This window comes from Macrotis lagotis, chromosome 2 (assembly GCF_037893015.1).
Source record: "Macrotis lagotis isolate mMagLag1 chromosome 2, bilby.v1.9.chrom.fasta, whole genome shotgun sequence".
Taxonomy (NCBI): Eukaryota; Metazoa; Chordata; class Mammalia; order Peramelemorphia; family Peramelidae; genus Macrotis; species Macrotis lagotis.
The window spans coordinates 254,602,982-254,624,872 of NC_133659.1; the positions used below are offsets into that span (position 1 = coordinate 254,602,982).

The 21,891-nt window shown below is 38.9% G+C and overlaps 2 protein-coding genes across 2 annotated transcripts; one reads left to right on the forward strand and one right to left on the reverse strand.

Moving 5' to 3' along the window:
• Window positions 1–2,625: 2,625 nt before the first annotated feature.
• Window positions 2,626–8,065, reverse strand: LOC141512186 (keratin, type II cytoskeletal 79-like). Its single transcript, XM_074221028.1, has 4 exons — window positions 7,522–8,065; window positions 4,150–4,367; window positions 2,851–2,911; window positions 2,626–2,745 (listed from the first exon to the last, which is right to left on the reverse strand). The coding sequence occupies exons 1-4, from the start codon at window positions 8,005–8,007 to the stop codon at window positions 2,626–2,628; spliced, it is 885 nt and encodes a 294-aa protein (XP_074077129.1). The 5' UTR covers window positions 8,008–8,065.
• Window positions 8,066–11,465: 3,400 nt separating this feature from the next.
• Window positions 11,466–16,082, forward strand: LOC141514769 (keratin, type II cytoskeletal 79-like). The gene is made up of 5 exons (XM_074225852.1): window positions 11,466–11,729; window positions 12,038–12,163; window positions 12,840–13,060; window positions 14,250–14,284; window positions 15,172–16,082. The coding sequence occupies exons 1-5, from the start codon at window positions 11,616–11,618 to the stop codon at window positions 15,372–15,374; spliced, it is 699 nt and encodes a 232-aa protein (XP_074081953.1). The 5' UTR covers window positions 11,466–11,615; the 3' UTR covers window positions 15,375–16,082.
• Window positions 16,083–21,891: the final 5,809 nt, after the last annotated feature.

The window sequence follows — 21,891 nt, forward strand, 5'->3', positions numbered from 1 at the left end:
GAGAGCTGATGGACTAGATATGCAGTATGAGACAGACTGATTTTGGACAAGAATAAAATTAGAGTTTGTTCTGAGAGTTATTTTTGTTTTTCCTCCCTAGTTAAAGGGGATAGGGTGAGGGCATAGAAAATAAAAGCTTGTTAAATGAAAACAACCAAAAAAAAAATGAATGCCAAAATAACTTCATTTTGGTTTTTGCTAGAATTACCAGACTGGTACAGCAGAATGTCAGAGACATATTTTGTCATAATTTCAGCAAATCATATAACAACTTCTTGTGTTATCTTTGTAGATAAGTCAGAGAAACATGGACTGTTATGCTAAGAGATAGGTAAAGAATTATACTCAGAAGATACTGATCAATGCCAATCTAGAAGAAAATATAGAATGGTTTATTATCAGGTTTCATTGAAAGATACCTAGGTTTCCAGGAAGGATGGGAATTCAGGGAAACCTGGAGGGATTTGCATGAACTGATGCTCAGTGAGATGAGCAGAACCAGAAAAACACTGTATACCCTAACAGCAACATGGGGGGTGATGATAAACCTTGATGGACTCACTCATTCCATCAGTGCAACAATCAGGGACAATTTGGGGCTGTCTGCAATGGAGAATGCCATCTGTATCCAGAAAAAGAACTGTGGAGTTTGAACAAAGACCAAGGACTATTACCTTAAATTTAGGGGAAAAAACTGATATCTTATTGTCTGATCTTGCTATCTCTTATACTTTATGTTTCTTCCTTAAGGATATGATTTCTCTCTCATCACACTCAATTTGGATCAATGTATACCATGGAAACAATGTAAAGACTGGCAAATTGCCTTCTGTGGGGGTGGGGGGAAGGAAGTAAGATTAGGGGAAATATTGTAAAACTCAAAATAAATAAAATCTTTAATTTAAAAAAAAAGAAAGATACCTAGGTTTCATTGAAAGATACCATTCAGGTCAAAGAAGTGAATGGTTACACTGAGAGAAATTGATAAATTTCCTCATCAAATTTGATTTGGAAGTCAACAACAAATTTTCAAATCAAAATTATTATGATGAGGATAGTAAGAAGAATGAAAGCCACATTGTAGAAGAAAAGGGGTTCTGGGTGTAACCTGCAGTTTATCCAGAAGAATAAAAGATTTGGGAATGATATTATAGCTCTCTACTAATACTTGAAAAGTCATCTGGAAGAACAATCAGATTTAGTACGTAAAACTCCAGAGAGCAAAACTAAGACCAAGAGATGAAAGCTATTGTGAGGCAAGTTTTAGCTCACTTAAAGAAAGAATTTATCTAACCACTACAGGGGATTAGCAATGGATCGTGAGATGCAGTATGGTGGCTTTGTAATCAGAAGTCCTGGGCTTGAATAACAACTCTGACTCTTTCTACCTCATTGACCTTGGGCAAATCATTTAACATTCCTGGGACTCCTTTCCTCATCTTTAAAATGAAAAGGTTGGATTAGATGTCCTTCCAGATCTGAATCTTTAATCCTATGACCTCTAAGTTTCCTTCCAGTTCTAAATTTATGATTCTGTAATCTCCATGACAAAAAAAGAGTGGAAACCAAGTTTAGCTGACAAAAAAAAAAGAAAAGGACCTATTTGTGCAAAAAATATTTATAGCAGCTCTTTTCATGATAATAAAGAATTGAAAAATGAAGAGTTGCCCATCAACTGGGAAATGGCTGAACAAGCTGTGGCATGTGATTACGATTGAATACTATTGTGCTTATGAGAATTATTGGGCAGAATACTCCAAAAGAAAACTGTAAAAACTTATATAAACTGATGAAAAGGGAAGTGAGCAGAAGCAAAACAGTACAGACAGCAATATTTTATGATGATCAACTGTGAATGTTTTAGCTATTCTCAGCATTACCAGTGATCCAAGACAATTCCAAAGGATTCATGGTAAAAATGCCCTCCTCCTCCAGAGAAAAAGTGATGGAGTCTGAATGCAGATCAAAACATACTACTTTTCACTTTCTTTGTCTTTTGTGGGAGTTTTTTGGAGGGAGTCTCTGTTTTCCTTCACAACATAACAGCTATTCAAATATTTTGCATAATTATACATGTATAACCTACATTAAAATGCTTGCATTCTGCGGCAGGGAGAGATAGAGGGAGGTAGAGAATTTTTTAAATTTTTTAAATTTTTCAAATTTAAAAAATATAATGAAAATTGTTTTTACATTCCATTGAGAAAAATCAAAATTTTTTTCAAAGTTTAGATGATCACCTGGAGGAATTTCTACATTTAATTTAGAAAGGGGTGGCTATTAAGACCCCTTTTAATAGCTTAGAATACATGATTCTATGATTGGACTCATGTCTCATCAAATCTCACATTTTCATTCTGAATTTCTCTTCTCTGATTCCTAGGTAAATTCCAGGTTATAGATTCCTGCTTTTCCCTTTCCCTCCCACCTAGGATATTCTAGCCACTTCTGCATCCAGTTTAACTATTACAAGTTAAACTGGGTGGGACCTAGGGAGGAAGGGTCAGAAATGAGTCAAGGCTCATTCTCCTCCTGAAAATACCCAATTGGAAATGGCTGAGTCAATCCAAAATAGAGTTTATCTAGGAACTTCTAATGCTGCATGCAAAATGTTGCCCATTTGTCTTATTCTCTAGCTGAATACCTTACCATCTCACAGTAAATTAAAAAGAATCTCAAGTAATCCTCAAGGTTTGATTTAGTGGCCTGGAGATGTTCACAGTTTAGGTGCTCAGAATCAACATCCTAAAAGCAGAAAAGAATAATATTAAGGGATGAAGTTCCTGAAAGCCAACATTTAATTAGGAGACATTTCTAATATCCAAGAAATACCCAAGTCACTCTACTTACCTTCTTGATGATGACAAATTCATTCTCTAATTCTGTTCGCTTCTGGGTTTCTTTTTCATATCTGTGACATAGTGCAACCTGAAGTCAGGTATGATCTCATGTCTCATTCCCTCTGAAGACCCACAAGATGAGCCAGAGACCAACAGATCCCCTCCCCAGACCACTAGCAATCTTCACTATGATCCTATTCACTTAGAAGGAGAGCAATTTACTCCTAAGTAGAGGGTGAAATGGAAAGTATTATTATTCCTGTGTTCCCTCTTTTGGGGGTCAAATACTTTAGCATACAAGTTAGGTAGAAGGAGGAATAAATAAGAATAAAAATGCTCAGACCACAAGAACCCAGACTCAGAGTGTGCTGCTATGGGAAAACTCCAAGTCCTAGTCCTGATAGAACAGAACTTCAAATAGTTTTTGTTTTTAAAAAAAAAAAAAAGTGGAGCTAGAGTTGTGAACAAGATATTTTGTTCACTTTGACCAAAGAGAATTGAAACACAAAACAGTTTGCACTTCTTTGCACCAAAAAATTCTGAGCAACCTTTGGAGACATAGAAGAGTTGGCAATAACAACCCAACTTGCTACAGCCCACAATTCAGACTATTAGAAGAAGAATCGTCAGACTTTTGAAAGAGTATTCAGCTCTCAGAACAGTCTGAGATTTTTGAAAGAGAACTGTCTCTCTAAAAGAAGGAATTCTTTGACAGAATCCCAGAAATATTTGTGGGGGCACATAAAATCAAGTCAGTCATTTCTTAGGCGCTTAAAATGTGACAGCACCAGAGATGGAAAAGAAAGGCAAAAGAAGAAGGAAGAAATGCTGGCTTTATAGAATGAACTCCTTGTGTGAAGAAAAAAAATTAAGCATTTTCAAAACTTCAAATAAATGAAGACATGGAGGGGTCATATATAAATAAATAGAGTTATTATACAGAAGTCAATGGGATTGGGGCAGCTAGGTGGCACAGTGGATAGAGCACGGACTCTGGAGTCAGGAGTACCTGAGTTCAAATCCAACCTCAGACACTTAATGATTGCCTAGCTATGTGGCCTTGGGCAAGCTGCTTAACCCCATTTGCCTTACAAAAATCTAAAAATATTAAAATTTAAAAAAAAAGAAGTCAATGAGATCTCTGTATGAAAGCCAAGGGGAGGGAGGAGAGCATTATATTTATGTGTGTCTAGGGACAAAAGGGATCCCCTATATATTCTTCCTGTGACCTAGCTTTCTGAAGATGCTCCATTCTCATAGCATCCTACCACCTCCAAGTTAACCCCACCACCATCCTCTTCCCCCTCACTTGTTTTTTAAGTTGTCCATCTGGTCTTGCATGTCATTCAGGTCAGTTTCCAGCTTCTCCTTATCACTCTTGAAAGTATCCAATCTCTTCTCAAGGCTTTTTATATATGAATCAAAAAATTGCTCCAGACCCCCAGGCGTCTTGGTGTTCTGGCTCTGCTCCTGAAGCAGGGCCCACTTGGTCTCCAACACCTTGTTCTGTTGCTCCAGGAACCGTACCTGGGGTCATGGAATCAAAGACAATTATCCCTTTCACAGGAAGGAAATTTGTGGTGTCACCCCTACCCACCCATCCCACAATCTGCAAAATCTGCATAAAATATTTTTGGTCCTTCCTTTGTACCAGAGAAAAAGTCCTGAGTAATTATGGTATTAAAAGAGAAAATATATTGATATTATACAACTATTTGTTTATTTTATTCATTTCTGAGTTTCAAAACTTTTTCTGGACCATCTGCTAGCCCTCATGTTTCATCTGCATCTTCCACAAAACTCTCCAAAAAAACTCCATCTAATTTCTTAGTCAGTCCTCTACATACCCAAACCACAATGGGGTCATGATGTAGAAAATCAATATAGTCCATCCTCTCCATTTTCCAGAGGATAAAATAGAGGTCTAAGGAAATGCAGTGATTTATCAAAGGTCACATAGCTAAGAAATAAGAGAACTAGGATTCAAATCCAGTTTCTCTGACTCTAGTTCCAAATGTTTCCCATTTGTGATATGTTCCAGAGAGTAAAGAAAGGGCTTGAGTAGTCCAGTGGGGAAGTACCTAAACTTCCAACCTGCCCCAGTGTCACTCTAGCGATTTGTCTATGACCTAGTCAGCCCATAATACCTCTAATTTGAATTTACATGGCACTTGAAAGGCAAGTAGTATGAGTATCATTATCTACAATATACACATGAAGAAACTTAGGCTAATGAAAATTAATTGACTTGCCCAGGACCACCCAACTAATAAGCAGGACTCAGACTCACATTCCCAGCAAATATTCTCCCCTATCATGATTTGATAGCAGCTTCTGCTCATGAGACTTGAGCAGGGTAGAATTTTTCTCTGATAGGAGACCCTAATTTCCTGGAAGGGATTGTTGACTGAGAGTTGGACACTTCTACCCTTTGTGAGTCATTCAAATGGTGCTCCAATTCTGCCCAAAGGGAATGTAAACAGAAATTTCTGGTGTGAGCTTCCACAAAAGGCATCTCACTAGAGTCAAGTCACTAAAGGAGAGTAAAGAGGGCAGGGGATGATTTGCCCCATGCTTTCACCTTCTTCTGTTCCCTGGGGTTTCCACCTGCACAGAATCATAGACAACAGACAATAGGCAAAGAAAGCCAAGGCACTGTGGTATTGAGCATGGAATATCAGCAACTGATGGGGAGTTCAGCCTCAGCACTCATGGTGAGACAAGGGAAAAGGCAGAGAAGAGAAATGCCAATGGACCACAAGAATAATCAAAAATCCCCAGTGGTCCCAGATTCTCTCTTCTCACCAGTATCATGCTACATATCGAAGTACATATTACAGCCACAGTCAGGAAATTTGGATTCATTAAATAGCTAGTCACTTGGCCTCTTTAGGACCAGAAGTTATTTCATCACTTACTCTGCCCCAGACTATGCAACCCTTCTTGTCCTCTAGCAACTTCATCTCCTAACTTGTTCCTTCCCTGCACACACTCAATTTGAAGTCATTCTGAGTTTAGGCAATCCTTTCCACTTGCAATGCCTACCAAATTCTTCTGACTAATCCTATAATTATGCCAAAGTATTTAGGGGTATCCAAGATCTAGCTTACAGGTCCCTTCTCCTTCAATCCCATCTACTAATTCCCATTTCTTTACATTGTTTATGCTCTGTTTCTATTTCCAGGACTCTGTCAAAGTGGGCAAAAAGGAAAAGAGGAAAATATTCCATGGCCAGAATACTTTGCCTTCTCACCCCTGACTCCTGGTTTCCTGAACTTCCTTCAAGGTTCAGTTCTCTGCACTGTTCCTTCCCCTTGAGATTACTTCTCCTTTCACTATGTTTTATATAAATTTATATAGAGAGAAAGATACATATACATACACGCACTATTATACTAAACATGCAGTATATATTATATATGCAAATATATGCATGTTATATATGCTATGCATTATATGTGTGTTCATAGGTTATATGTGCTATATAGTATATATCTTATACATCATATAAACATATACTATATACACACTATATATGTGCTGTATATTTTATATACATATACTATATATTATATATGCATGTACTGTATATATTATCTATATTATATATAAACCACATATGTTTTCTGTATATTATATATACACTATAAAGAAATAAATAAATAAGATAGACAGTTTTCTTGTCATCTCCCCCCTTAGAATGTGCTAGAAAAAAAGCACAATGTTTTTGTCTTCCTTTGTATCTCCATGTGCTTAGCATAGAGCCAGTACTTAATAAATGTTTATTCACTGCCTGTTTAACAAACCCAAAAAGGATGGGCAATGGGGCAGGAACCCATGAGACTTTCCATGGTCAAAATGGGTCCTTGGATTATTGCCTTTCTGGGTTTTTTTTAATTCTTTTCTTTAATTTTTTAAACTCCAAACTTTTTCATTTCTGAATTCTCTGCAGCCCCTCCCCCCCCACTTATCAAGAAGGCAAGAAATGGAATACCTATTATACATAGTAATATTGCTTTTTGACAACAGAAATCTCTCTGATCTTCATGTTGGAAAAAACCTCAGAGACCCCCTAGTCCAAGCTGGGCTTGAACTGCAATCTCCTCTACTACTCCCAACCCAAGAAGTGAAGACTTCCAAAGGAGTCCCTACTCCTGAGTCAGCCCACCCAATTTTCCAATCACTCATTGTTCTGAGTTCTACCTTCTGGGGTCACTCAGAAAAATTTCAATTCAAGCCTCTTCCCAAATGTCAGATCTCCAGATTCTTGAAATCACTCTTTGACCATCTCTACAATCGATCCTCGAACATTTCCTCACAACAACCATAGTGGAAAGGGAGAGTAAATAGTATAAATATTGTCATCATCCCTATTTTACAGATGAGAAAACTGAGAAATAAAGTGACTTGCATATCCAGATTTGAATCCAGGCCTCCTGAATCCAAGTCGGTATTCCTTCTACAACTCCACCAAAGGAATCACAGCAGTGCTGACCAGTAAAAGTGGAATGAGATTGGGAAGAAGAAAACCACAAGTGCATCTGGGCTAGGGTGAGGGACCAGTCCCATTTCATGTCTAGGGGCTATTGATATTCAGCTTGGACAAAATTCCACATATGATTCCCACCCCCCCCCCTTCATCCTTTCACCACCACCACCACCACCACCCTCCCCAGCTCACCTTATCAATGAAGGAGGCAAATTTATTATTGAGGAGCTTGATCTGCTCCCGCTCTTGTATCCTCACCCTCTGAATCTCAGGATCAATCTCCACATTGAGGGGAGTTAACAGGCTTTGGTTGACAGTCACCTCCTGGATGCCTCCAATGGGGAAGGAGGCCCCAGGGTTTGACCTCATGGTGCCCATACCTAAGAAGCTTCCAGCCCCAGCCCCAAATCCTCCAAAGGGCCTCCCTTGGGATGCCCTCTGAACCATACTGCCAGAGATGCTCCGGTTAGCACCCAAATTATAGAGACTGTGACTACTGAAGCTGGTCTTGGGGCTGCCACAGGTGGCACTCCCAAACCTGCTCCCACCTCTGGACATTGTCGTGGAGCTGAAGCTGGTGTGGGTACGAGTGCCACCCAGGCCACGGCTGCCAGAGGCTGAAGAAGAGCTGAAGCCCCCTTTGGTGCTATAGGTCTGGCGAGACATGGAGGCCCTCATGGATGTTGGGGAAGAAGATGAGTGGACGAAGAGTCAGGCTGAGAGGGCAGTGAAGGTGCCAGGAGTGCAAGGACATGGGCCTTTTATCTGCTCCCAAGAACCGTGGCTCATGAGCTCCCACAGACACTCCTGCCCCATTGCCCAAGATGGAGAGAGAGGGAGGGGCAGCTGTGGTCTGGGTATCCACCCCCTCCCCACACCGCCAGGAGGAAGTGGCTAGTATGCTTATCTGTTAGCTGGAATTATGATTCATTCCATATTTATATGGTTGTTTTTATTGCATTAATTGTTTTACTAGTTCCTTCCCCTTTAGTCTGCACAGGCATAATTTTCATAGTGAACTCATTTGGCTTCTAGTGCCTATAACTTCCATATCCAAGTTTTCACAAATCATTGATTTCAATCAGAATTTTTCAAAGAAATGAGATTGTAGTTGTCAATCTGTAGTTTTCAGAATTGACTTTTCCCCCTTTGAAGGCTGGGATTTTTGCTCATCTCTAGTCCTTTCTCTCTTCTTTACTTCAGAATCCCTATAAGTCACACATAATTGATCACATAATTAGTCATTCTCAATAAATTTCAGACTTTCAGTTTCTTTAATACTTGAGATTTATTAATAATAATTATAGTGAATCTAGATATGAGGAAGGACAAGAAGTATTTCAAGCTTTTCAAGAGTCTTGGGGAGATAAAAATGTGTATGAACAGGTAATGAACAACTGATAGAATCGAATGTGACTACAGAGAAGCTTTTGATTGAGATCTGGAAGGAATCATCTAGTTCAACTGCTGAAGAAACTGAGGCCCTATAGTTTCTTTTTTCTTTTTAAAAATTTTAAACAAGTGCAAAATAAGAAAAAAGATTGTCATTGTCATATGTGCAGCAAAACATAAGAGAGGATTCATAATATAAAGCAATAAATTTCCATTTCAAGAAAACCTTCATAATAAGTAGAGCACATTGAGTTCAAAATTGTCCTTCTTTTCTTTGCTTCCTTGTTGGTTTTCTTCTATTCTCTTCTATGCATTGTTAATTTTCTATCTCTCTCCTTCCTACTATTCCCATCCCGGGAAGGTTATAACTAAGCATGGACACACACACACACACACACACACACACACACACACACACATATATATATATAAATATATATACATTCACATACATATTTACACAAATACAGCAATATACACATATACACACAAATACAGTGATATATACATATACACACATACCCACATACATATACATATACTTATACATATCACATTCATTATAGAGATCTAGAGATCTATATAATCGGTTTTTTAGTCTTTTGTTTTTATAACATTACCTGAAAACAGCAATACCTACTTCACTTCTCTCTACCTTGACATCCTATTCTTTGATCAACTTCTCTTTCAAGAATTTCTCCCTTATATATCCTTCTATACTCCCTCTCCATTGGTCCATATCCCCTTCTCTATATTCCCTTATCCCATTGCCTCACTCTCTCAGTATCTTCCCTATTCCCTTCTCTTATTTCTTTCTGAATTTAAAAGTCTTTTATACACACACACACATACATACACACACACACACACACACACACACACACACACACACACACACCCCTTTTTAATCCATTCTCAATGAGAGTAGGTTTCCAGAACTATCGGCTCTCCTTCTCCCATTAATTCCTCTGATCAATTCTTCCTCTCACACCTCATTTATATAAGATGATAATTCTTTTTTAGCTTTTTGTATACCATTTTACTATTTAGACTCCTATCCTATTTAGTTCAAACCCAATCTTTCCTTCAAATTACCCAATTATTAATAACAATTTAGAGATATGTTTTACATTTCCATGTTTAAACAGTAAATGAGTCTTTTATAATAGTAAATGAGTTCTCAATAAGTCTCTTATAATGTCTTATGCTTACCATATATTTTTCTTGAATCTTTTATGTCAAATTTTCTATTAAGTTCAGGTCTTTTTGCAACAAAAGTAATTCAGTGAGTGCCCATTTTTTTTGAATGTCCATTTTTAAAAAAATTCAGGATTATACTTTACTGGGTCTTAAAGATAGTTTGACTGCAACTCCAGTTCTTTTGCTCTTTGATATGTACTATTCCAATACCTGTGGTTTTTTAAAGTAGCCATTGCTAGGTTTTGTGTAATTCTACTGTGGCTTAGCCATACTTGAATTTTTTTTTTCTTGTTGCTCTTAATATTTTCTTTTTAACTGGAGGTTTTTGGAATTTGGTTATGATAATCTTGTCCGTTTTCTAACTAGAATCTCTTCCAGGTGGCAATTGGTGAATTTTTTTCTATTTCGACTTTTCCTTATTGTTCTAACACTTCAGGGCAATGTTCTTTAATTATTTCTTGTATTCCCATAGTAACTGTCTTTCTTTGGGTTGGGTTCTTTCTCTTTCACCTACTCATTTTTTTTTAAGATTTTTTTTTTTTGCAAGGCAAATGGGGTTAAGTGGCTTGCTCAAGGCCACACAGCTAGGTAATTATTAAGTGTCTGAGGCCAGATTTGAACTCAGGTATTCCTGACTCCAGGGCTAATGTTCTATCCACTGCACCATCTAGCCACCCCTTACCTAGTCATTTTTAAAAAGTATAGTAGCTTTTATTATATTTGCCTCTAGTCTTGGGGTTTAGGGGATGGTACCTCTGGCCTCAGGAATTTTGTCCTAGGATCAACCTCTGCATTCCTTTCCCCTGGAAAATGATCTTACTTTCTGAGAACCTTCCAGTGGTTATAACCTTCAGTTGTTCCCTCTGGCCTGGAACCAAGATTGAGAACTTAATTCTTCTATAAGGTCCACAGCACTAGCATCCCCAGGTTACAAAGCTGGTCCTGGTGTCCCTTATAAGCAGAGGTTCCTTCTCTTCCCTGCTCAGACTTCCATCTCCTCACTCTCTCTGGGAAGTGAGAATTCCTGTGGCTGAGAAGGCTAGGAGACCACTTCCCAATGCAACTTCCCCTAGGACTCACCTCTTGCTATTTCAAAGAGCTAGCTTGGAGGTGTTTGCACTTCTTTCCCTCATCTGGTCCACGATCTTCTGTTGTCCTGGGAGGACCATTGCTTTGTTCCAACACTTGTTTATTTTTGCTACTCTACATTGCTTCTGAGGTGCTGTTTGGACTTGTTTGTAGTGGAAAATCTGGAGAGCTTAGAATTTTCCAATCTAGTCTACCTACTCCATCTTCCCAGAATTCTCAAGTCTTATAAGACTAAATAATTTAGCCAAGGTTAATGAGTAGATGAGTTAGGATTTGAACAAAGGTTCTCTGACTCCAAGTCTTAACCATTAGATTGGGAACAAGAAGATATGAACTCTGCCAATGATTAGCTTTATGACACTGAACGAATCATGTTACCCCTCTAGGACTTTTTTCCTCATTTGTAAAATGAGAGTCTTCTCAGTTCTGGAATCTATGATCCTAGAAGAACACAGGTTTTCTGTTGCATATTTTGATGTTGTTTCCTAAGGAGATGAAGGTGGGGGAGGTTGGAGGGATCCAAACAGAATCTGTGGCTTCTTTTGTCCTTGTAGGAGCGGGAAGGAGCCCAAACTAATGTTTCTGATACCAATGTTATCCTGTCCATGGATAACAATCGAAGTCTGAATCTGGACAGCATCATTAATGAGGTCAGAAGCCAGTATGAGGAGATTGCCAAGAGGAGTCGAGCAGAGGCAGAGTCATGGTATCAGACCAAGGTGAGTGAGTTCAAGAGAAGGGGGAATAATTATATCAGATCCCCAATATGAAGAGTTACACTGGAAATAAGAACCCCATTTAGAATGATTGGATTTGAAGGCAGGGACTATATTATTTTCCATTTTTACTTGGCCCATAGATTTCCTGACTAGTGAAAATGATTAAAAAGAGAGGCTAGTTTCCAAAAGGTCCTTCAAGGGAGGTACATAAGGGTGAGTCCTTTTGGCCAGTTGGATTTCTTCTGGTCCTGTGGGCTGGTTCTGTTGTCCATGTATTTATCTTTGGGTCTAACAATTTTGACCATCAGTATGAGGAGCTCCAGGTGACAGCTGGGAAGCATGGAGACCATCTCCGGGACACCAAGAATGAGATTGCTGAGCTCACTCGTGTCGTTCAGAGACTGCAGGGGGAGATCGACTCTGTAAAGAAACAGGTAGGGATGTTCTCAGTCAGGTGGTTGGAGGATGGGTGGTCTCAGACTCATGTCCACTGCCATCCACAATGGTTAGAGACGTTTTCATGAGAAAAGTCATGGTCTGACACTAAGGAAGGTGCTTTCTATACTTGTAAAACACTGTCAGTCTATATAATATGAACTTTAGGGTTGTTTAGTTTGGAGAAGAGCACACTGAGAGGTGAGAGGATGTTGAGTTCTTCAAAAAAAAAGACTGAATCCATCTACAAGTCCAAGTCAGTTTAGAAGTGATCATTCAGTCTCTGTTTGAATTCCTCTAGTGATAGGGTGCTCGCTACCACTTGAAAGAGACCATTACATTTTGGGGTAGCTCTAGTTGTCAGAGGGCATCTGTGTTCAGAGTACACAGAGATTTAGGTCTTTGCTCCTAAGGAAAGGGGAAAACTCCAAGTGACAGAGTCATGAGGTCTGGTGCCCACACTTGTGTGACTCTGGGCAAATACTTTTTTGAGCCTCTCTCTTTGTAAGTTGAGAATAATGATACTTGCATTATCAACCTCACAGCATTGCTGTGGTTCCTTTTCATGGTAGATCGTTTCCTCTTTTTCCCTCTTCCCTGCTCATTTTAAGTTAGATCTGGAGATGAGAATATAGAGAAGATGAATATTCTACATGCTTTTACACCCCTTTCCAGTGCCAACAGCTGCAGACAGCTATTTGTGACTCAGAGCAGCGTGGGGACATGGCTGTCAAAGATGCACAGCAGAAATTGGGAGACCTGGAAAAGGCCCTCCATCACAGCAAGGAGGAGATGACCAAGTTGATGAGGGATTACCAAGAGCTGATGAATGTCAAAATGTCTTTGGACCTAGAAATTGCTGCCTACAAGAAGCTGTTAGAGATTGAAGAGGACAGGTAACCAAACTGGCCATGATGCTTAGAGAATGAATAAGGGAAATTTTATATATATATATATATATATATATATATATATATATATATATATATATATATATATATATATATATGAATAGCAATATATTATCAAAAATATATAAAAATATTTTACAACATACAAAATAATGACATATGAAATAATTGAATATATATTATAGAATATATGGACCATAATTGAAGCTCTTGACAATTATTTTTATAATAGAATTCAGTTCTGATGTAGGAAATGTAGAGTTAAATATTATTTGGTATACACTTTTTTATATTTTTTTCAGATGTATTTATCTTGGAGCTATTTTAAATGCTAGTAAAGCTAGTTTTTATCTCTTCCTCTCTCCAAACAAAACAAACCCAGCAAACCATATAAAGACTTTTATATAAAGTTTTGTAAAGTCATGCTAGTCCCAGGATGGAATTGGGATTTCAAAGTCCTTGGTTTTCTGAATCTAACTGAGGGAAAGTGATATATATGGTCCTGAGGGATCCACTTGTCCAAGCCTCAGAGGGAGGAAGAAAATGGTAAACTTTCCAGCTCCTTCTGGGTTGGGTCTATTAAGTGAAGTCTAGGGAACATTGGGATCTTATGAAATGTGGGCAGGGTCTTAGATAGTAAATGTTAGAGGTAGGACTTGAACCTGGGACTTTAACTCCAGAACCAATCTATCTATTGAATCAAACTGAGAGATGACATCTTCAACTCCTACCTTAGAGTTTGGGAGAGAAGAACTATGGAATAGAGAAGCTGGGCAAATTCCTAGATCTTCCTGAACTGGATCTCCTCTCTTCCCAATACCCCCACCAAATGGTATCATTACTTGATGGAAAGACTTGTTAATTTCCAGGTTATCATATCTCCCAACAGAACAATTTTTTTTGTCCCACAAAAGGAGAAAAGCATAGCCCAAAGCCAAAGAGAAGGGATTTTTAAACTTCTCATTTTGTATTGTATCAATGTGTAGACAATCAACATAGCTGATTCTCTACTGAATACCATTGCTCCTCCATTAGTCTGGAGAATAGAAAGGACTGACCTTTGGGCAGAAAGCTTCCAGAGGATGAGGAAAGGGGAGGAATTTTCTTTTGGACAGTCTTTTGAACTGGCAGCTCCTGGACTTGCTAAGCCTTTTGTTCATCTTTTCTCCTGCAGAATGTCTGGAGAGTGCCCCAATGCTATTAGCATTTGTAAGTATTCTCCATGAATTCTTCTATCCTTAATTCTACTCCTGCCCTTCCTTCTTCAAGGGAAATTAAGCAGTCCTACAGGCAGAATCCAGAAATTGATCTAGGTCTTACCCTGTTGCTTAGTTCTTTTCCTGACTATGACCTATGTCCCCTTTCTCAAGACTCTACCCCTTCACCTCAGCCCCTCCCTGCCACCTCCAGAAGAGATGAGTATCTGTAACACATACCTTCAGATTATCCCTCATATAGAGACCCTTGCAAACCTGTGGAATCTTAAGGGTTGGGGGACACCACAGATTTCATTTAGTCCAAACCCTTACTGAGTTAATACACCACTAGCCCAACCAATTGAGGACCTACAGTGATGGGGAGCTCACAACTTCCTGGGGCAGACCATTTCATTTATGGACAACTCTCTTTGTTAGGAAGTTTTTTCTTACAATAAACATGAATATGGTTTCTAGTAACCTCTGCCTACTTGACCTTCAGAGTCTGACAATACAAGTTGAATTTGCTTTTACAGAAATAGTTATATCCCTGCTAAGTTTTCTTTCTCCAAGATAAACTCTTGTAGTTCATTGAATCATTTCCATTGGTTCATTATCATTCTAAGACATAGTCTTGAGACCTCTCACTGTGATGGATACCATTCTCTGGGCTTCTTACAATTTATCAATGCCACTTTTGAAATATGACCTACCTGCTATTCTAGAGACAGAGGGAATTTCCTCATCAAACTCTGCCTAAATTCTATTTAGTTCATTGCCCGATTTCTCTTGAATTCTCCAGTTGATTTCTTTGAGATCCCCCTCCCATTCTCATTTAATATAATTTCTTCAGCAACTTTCCTGATTCACATGTCTTAACTCTTTCTCTTTCCATTGCAGCTGTGACAGGCAGCTCTACCACTATGTGTGGTGGGGGCAGCCAGGTTGTTGGCAGTGGCAGCTTCGGGGGTGGGTTGTCCTTGAGCAGAAGTGGTAGAGGAATGAAGGGCAATGTCAAGGTGGGGGAGCCTACCACTGGGGGAACCTCAATCTTGAAGAAGACCACAAGTACTACAGTCAAGTCATTCAGCGGGAGGTATTAACAATCCTGTATCATATCAAGCTGGTACCAGTCATTCTATGTCCTCACTAGCTTTCCTTTCCCACCTCCCAACTTATCCTGAACCCATCTTCCTTCCCTTACACCTCACTTCCCATTCAGACCTTTATAGAACTCCCCATTCAGAAGCCCAAAATAACCAAGAAAGTCACATTCTATCATTTGCATATATTTGCATGCTACATTGGCTTTCTAAAGTTTAAGCTCAGCTAATGGAATCAGTTAGAATGAGAAAGTTGAATTGGGCTACCTGGTATGGTAGAAAGACCATGGGATGTGGATTCAGAAGACTTGGGCTTGAATCTTGGTTTTCTGTGTAACCTCAGGCAGGATGCTCAAGCTTCTCTGAGCTTTCTCAGTTTCCTATTTTTCAAAATGAAGGGGTTGGATTGGACATTCTCTGAAGTTCTGTCCAATACTAGTTTCTTTGATTATCTGGACATTAGCTTCTGCTGAATTCTTAAGCCAGTCTCAATTTACCTTGGTCTACTTGCCTGTGCATGCTGAGTTTTCTATTACACATACTGGTGAGGAACATGGTCTAATCATAAAGCTTTGGGTTTAAGGAGTAGGGAAAGCCATCTTGCTCTATTCTACTTCCACCCTAAGCAAAACCAAATCTGAATGTCTCCCAGAACTTTCCCCTCCCTTCTTTATATTGCCTATGATGTATCTCAATAAACAGCAACCATGTCTCTCATTTCTTGAATCTTTCTTACCCGTGGACCTGAACTCGAGTCAAGCCAACTAATTCCATATTAACAGAGTGGAGGTGACCAAGCCTTTTACTAAATGCATTGAAAATGGAGAAGATGGATTCAGAAAAAAGTGTTGGACTGATGTGGGCTCCTCCCCTCCTTTACCCCTCCAATCAGTAACTTGTCCTCCCTGAAGGACAGATTTCATGTCATTTGTTTCAGTTGGGGTTTTCAGTATCTGTTTTGTGTTTTAAGTTTAAGGGGCTAATTCCAAAGGTTAGAGTGGTACTAATTAATTCTCACCAATCCAGTTTTTATCAGCCAATGCTCTCTAAATAGATAGTTATCGGGTTAGGGATGTATTAGAGGCAACTCAAACTGACTTGAGAGTCCAATTTTAAATGCTCAATGTGAACATTTATACCTTAGAAATAGACAAAACACCATAAATCAGGTGTATTGTTGACTGATTAGATTTAGGAAAGTGATGAGGAAAATGTTAATAATTCAGATTAAACTGCATCATGAGTTTTTTTTGTAAAAAGAGAGCAGTTTGTTAAATATTTATCAGCTCACACCTGGTAAATAACTGCCATGTCACTCTAAGGTTGAAAGCAAAACTTGAAGTCCAACTCAACAATATTGTAGCAGATCTTTTTGAACAGCATGCTTCGTTGAACATATCCTTCCTGGTTTAATGCAAACTGTTGATATGATGATACCAGAGCCATGATCTTTGTGAGGGTCCCAGGATGAATGTTTGGGGAGGATGAAACTTGAGGCTTCCATTTTTGTTTCTCTATAGACAATAAAGTCTTATCTGAAGCAGCTTATTAGCAAAATCTCAGGTTTTGATCAACATCTGAAGGTTTTGGAAGTGCTTTTTGGCCACTGTATACATGTGACTGGTCTTTTTTTTGGGCAGCTTGACTTTGGTCTACATTTGATATTTTCAATAGCCTTAGATTCAGATACAACATAGTACAAAGAAAAAATCATTCATCTATGATGTTACAATCTGTCACTTGGGACAAATCTTTTTAACTTCCCAGAGTCTCACTTTCCTTAGCTGCCTCACATATTTTTTTTTTAAATGACCTCTGAGATCCCTTCCAGCTCTAGATCTTGGGTTCTAAAATTCTATGTAGATGGATATTATCTGAAGAGGAAAAGGAAAGGAAAGAACAATATTAAGCAGTTTCTCATATTTAGTTCAAGCATGACAAACCCTGACCTTAAAGGCAGCTGTCCTGGAGTCTCTTTTCCTCTCTCTATACTGCCTCAATTGGTACCCTCTTCAACTCTCTTGGGTTTAAACTAGTAAGATAACTCCCACATCTCAGAAAGAAACCCTAGTCTGCTTCCTAGGTTAGTCTTATTATATGTTTTCAACTGGATATACAGTAAGCACCTCAAACTCAACATCACAATAACAAAAAACCCTCATTATCTTTTCCTCTTAAGTCCACTTCTCTTCTGAAATCCCCCAGTTCTGTCCGGTACATCACCTTCTCTCTAATCATTCACCCATGTTCACAACTTTGATGTCATTTAAACTCTTACTTTCATTCACTCCACACAATACCAAATCTTGATCCTAAGTCCAAAAAAAGCTGTCATCTGTCCTCCACACAATTGTCTTAGGAAGATTCTCAAGATCACCTAGCAGAATCGGATACCAGTCACTGAAGTTCTTTCTCAGTCTAAATTGCCAAGCATTTGAACTATACTCAGAGAGTACAACTATGATGGACTGACCACATTGTTTGAATGCAAACACAGACTTGTCAAAAAGATAATTTTATGGTGAACTCACACAGGGCAAGTGCTCATGGTGGGGGGAGGGGCACAAAGACACTCTCTAGGTCTCTCTCTCTCTCTCTCTCTCTCTCTCTCTCTCTCTCTCTCTCTCTCCACTCTTAAGAACTATGGAATTGAATGTGGAGGATGGGACCACTTAGCAGGAAGACAGAATTTGATCCAGCTCAAAAGAAGCATGATATGCAAAAATTTAGAGAACCCACACCAGATGTTCACATGGACTATTTGTGGAGTTCATATTGGTCTGATTAGTCACAGTTTGAGACACTTAATGTCTCATTTTGGTCCTCTCTGAAAATGAAGGATAAGAACCAACTAATACAGCCAACATCCTAGTTTTAGATGTTGTTGCCTTTTATATGGATAAATAGGATATTTGCCTTCTAAATGAGCTTCTCTTCCTCAAACGTCTTCTTACTTCAATCCTTTCTTCTTGAAAGTACTGATGTGATTTCCTAAAGTTCAGGTCTGACAATATCCTTCTCCTACTCAATAAACTCCAATTGCTTCCTCTTATCTCTTGAATTAAGTAGCACAAATAATATTAAATAGTATAAATAAACATTTCCATTTGACATCTCTTGAAACCTCTTCCCAGCATTACTATTCTGGGGTCTTCTTATGGAGGTGATCTGTGAATTCTTTCAAGGACTATTTTGTCTTCTTGTTTTAGGATATTAACATAGTTTTCCATGATAATTTACTGAAAGATATTTTCCAGGCTCTTTTTTTTGACCAAGGCTTTCAGATAGACCAACAATTTGCAAATTATCTCTCCTGAATATATTTTACAGATTGTCTGTTTTTTCTAAAATGTACTTTTACATTTTCTTCTGTTTTTTCAGTCTTTTGTTTGATAAAATTTAGGTGTTTCATAGATTCATTAATTTATGTGTGTTCAATTATGATTTTTAGGGTTTTATTTTCTTCAGTTAGCTTTTTTGTTTCCTTTCCAGTTGGTTAGTTTTAGTTTTTAGTTAATTTTACTTTTTGACAAGTTATATTCTTTTCCCAACTGGTTATTTTTATTTTTAAAGGAATTGATTTCTTCAGTCAATTTTTAAGAATTCTCCTTCAAGGCTCTCATTTCTTTTTTCTATTTCCTCTTCTTTGGTTTTCAAAATCCTTTTAAATTTTTAAAAATTTTTAAAAATTTAATATTTATTCTCATTTTGTACACATAATATTTTTTACATTAATAAAATATTCATGTTTAAGAGTAAATGAGATACCCCCTCCCCCATAAATATAGACTTGCTTGAGCGATAAAGTAAAGGGGAAAGAAAAAAACTTAAAATTAAAAAAAATAATAGTAATAATTGTAGGTATGGCCAGGTGGTGCAATGGATGGAGCACCAGCTCTGGAGCCATGAGCACCTGAGCCCACATCCATCCCTGTACACCCAACAATCACCCAGCCATGTGACATGCAAGCCACCCGAACCCCACTGCCCTGCAAAAACCAAAAAAAAAAAAAGGAAAAAAAAGACCCAAAATAAAATAAAATAGTAATAATAGTAGGGTTGTCTGGGTGGTAGACAGAGCATTGGCCCTTGAGCCAGGAGCACCCGGGTCCAAATCTGGCCTCAGACATCCAACGATCACCCTGCTATGCGGCCCCAGGCAGGCCATCTAGCCCCATCTGCCCTGCACCCCAATCATCATCATCATCATCATCATCATCACAATAAATGTACTTGAGTCTTTGTTCCAACACCAATAACTCTGTCGCGGGTGGATCACATTCTTTATGATAAGTATATGGCAAAAGTTACTTCTATATTTTCCCACCATTGCCTTGCTGATCGCAACTCCCTCCTTTTGTATTTTTCTCCTACCATGTACTATATTTTCTCTCTCCTTTCACTCTGACTCTGCTGTAGGGTAGCTGACTGGTGCAGCAGACAGATCCCTGGCTCTGGGGCCAAGAGGCCCTGAGCCCCTCTACCACCCCTTAGGCCCAGCATCCACCTGGCCCTATGGTCCCGGACAGGCCATCCAATCCTAGCCCCTTGCAAGAAGTAAAAAAGAAAAGGTGTTATATCTGAACACTCTCCCCACCATGGTTCATCCTCCCCTCCTTCATTCACCTCGCCACCCCTTCCCCCTGTCCCCCCCGCCTTCTTACTCCAGATGCCTATACCCCATTGAGTATATATGCTGTTTCCTCTCCTAACCACCTCTGATGAGAGTGATGATTCCCTCATTCCCCCTTGCCTCCCCACTTCCATATCATTGCAATAGCTCTTTGCAATAAAAACAATCTTATTATATGAAATATCTTGGCCTATTCCCCCTCTCCTTTTTCTTTCTCTCATTACATTTCCCTTTTTTCTACTGACTCCATTTTTTCACCATATTTTATTTTCAAATTCAGATTTCTCCTGTGCTTCAACTATAAAGGCTCCATCTACCTTCCCTATTAACTGAGAGGGTTCATATGAGTATTATTAGTGTCATTTTTCTATGCAGGAATACATGCAGTTTATCATCATCAAGTCCCTCATATTTTCCCTTTCTCCTCCACTCTCTATGCTTCACCCGAGTGCTGTATCTGAAGATCAAACCTTCTATTCAGCTCTGGCCATTCCAACAGGAACATTTGAAATTCCCCTGGTTCATTGAAAGTCCATCTTTTTCCCTGGAAGAGGACATTCAGCCTTGCTGGGTAGTTGATTCTTGGTTGCATTCTAAGCTCTTTTGCCTTCTGGTATATTCCAGGCCCTATGAGCTTCCAATGTAGTTGCTGCTAAGTCCTGTGTGATCCTGACTGCAGCTCCACAGCATTTGAACTGTGTCCTTCTGACTGCTTGTAATATTTTCTCTTTGACTTGGGAGTTCTGGAATTTGGCTATAATATTCCTAGGAGTTGGTTTTTTGGGATGTCTTTCTTGGGGGGGATCAGTGGATTCTCTCCATTTCTATTTTGCCCTCTGCTTCTAGAATATTAGGGCAATTTTCCTGTAGTAATTCTTTGAAAATGTTGTCAAGGCTCTTTTCCTCATCATGACTTTCAGGTATTCCAATAATTTTAAAATTATTTTTCCTAAATCTGTTTTCCATATAAGTTGTTTTTTCAATGAGATGTTTCACATTTTCTTCTAATTTTTCATTTTTTTTTGGTTTTGAAGTATTGAGTCCTGATTTCTTGTAAATTCATCAATCTCCCTGAGTTCTATTCTTTGTCTGAAGGATTTGTTTTCCTCAGAGAGTTTTCTTATCTCTTTTTCCATCTGGCCAATTTTGTTTTTTAAAGCATTCTTCTCCTCGATAACTTTTTGAACTGTTTTATCCATTTGACCTAAGCTGGTTTTTAGTATGCTATTTCTTCAGCATTTTTTTTGGATTTCCTTGACTAGGCTGCTGACTTCATTTTCATGTTTTTCCTGCATCTCTCTCTTTTCTTTTCCCAGTTTTTCTTCTAACTCCCTCATTTGATTTTCAAAGTCTTTTTTGAGCTCTATCATAGCCTGAGCCCAATTTCTGTTTTTCTTGGAGTCTTTCGATGCAGGAGCTTTTGTTTCCTCATCTTCAGACTGAGTATTTTGATCCTTCTTGGGCTCATATGCAAAATATTTCTCAATGGTGTTCCTCTTTTTTCTCTGCTTGCTCATTTTCCCAGCTTAAGCCTGTTTTTGGGGTGCTTCTTGAGCTTTTGGGACACTCCCACAAGAGTGTCAGTGTGTGAGGCTCTGTCCTTCCTCCTGGTCTGTGAATAACCATATGCACCCCCCTCTGCCATGCGGTTGAGGTGGGGGAGCCCTGCTGTTCTATGGGGGGGGCGTAGACTGCGATCAGGATCTGAATGTGTTCAGAGCCCCAGAGCTTGGCAGTCTCTCTCTTTCCACTCCTCTCCCTAGGTTCAATGGGCTCATGCCCTGGGGACTCCTGATTACTGGCTCTGCCTGCTTCTGTTCCTGGAACTCGGCTGAACTGGCTGGCCATGGCTGGGCTTCATGTGCTTGCTCTGGCAGAGGTTCC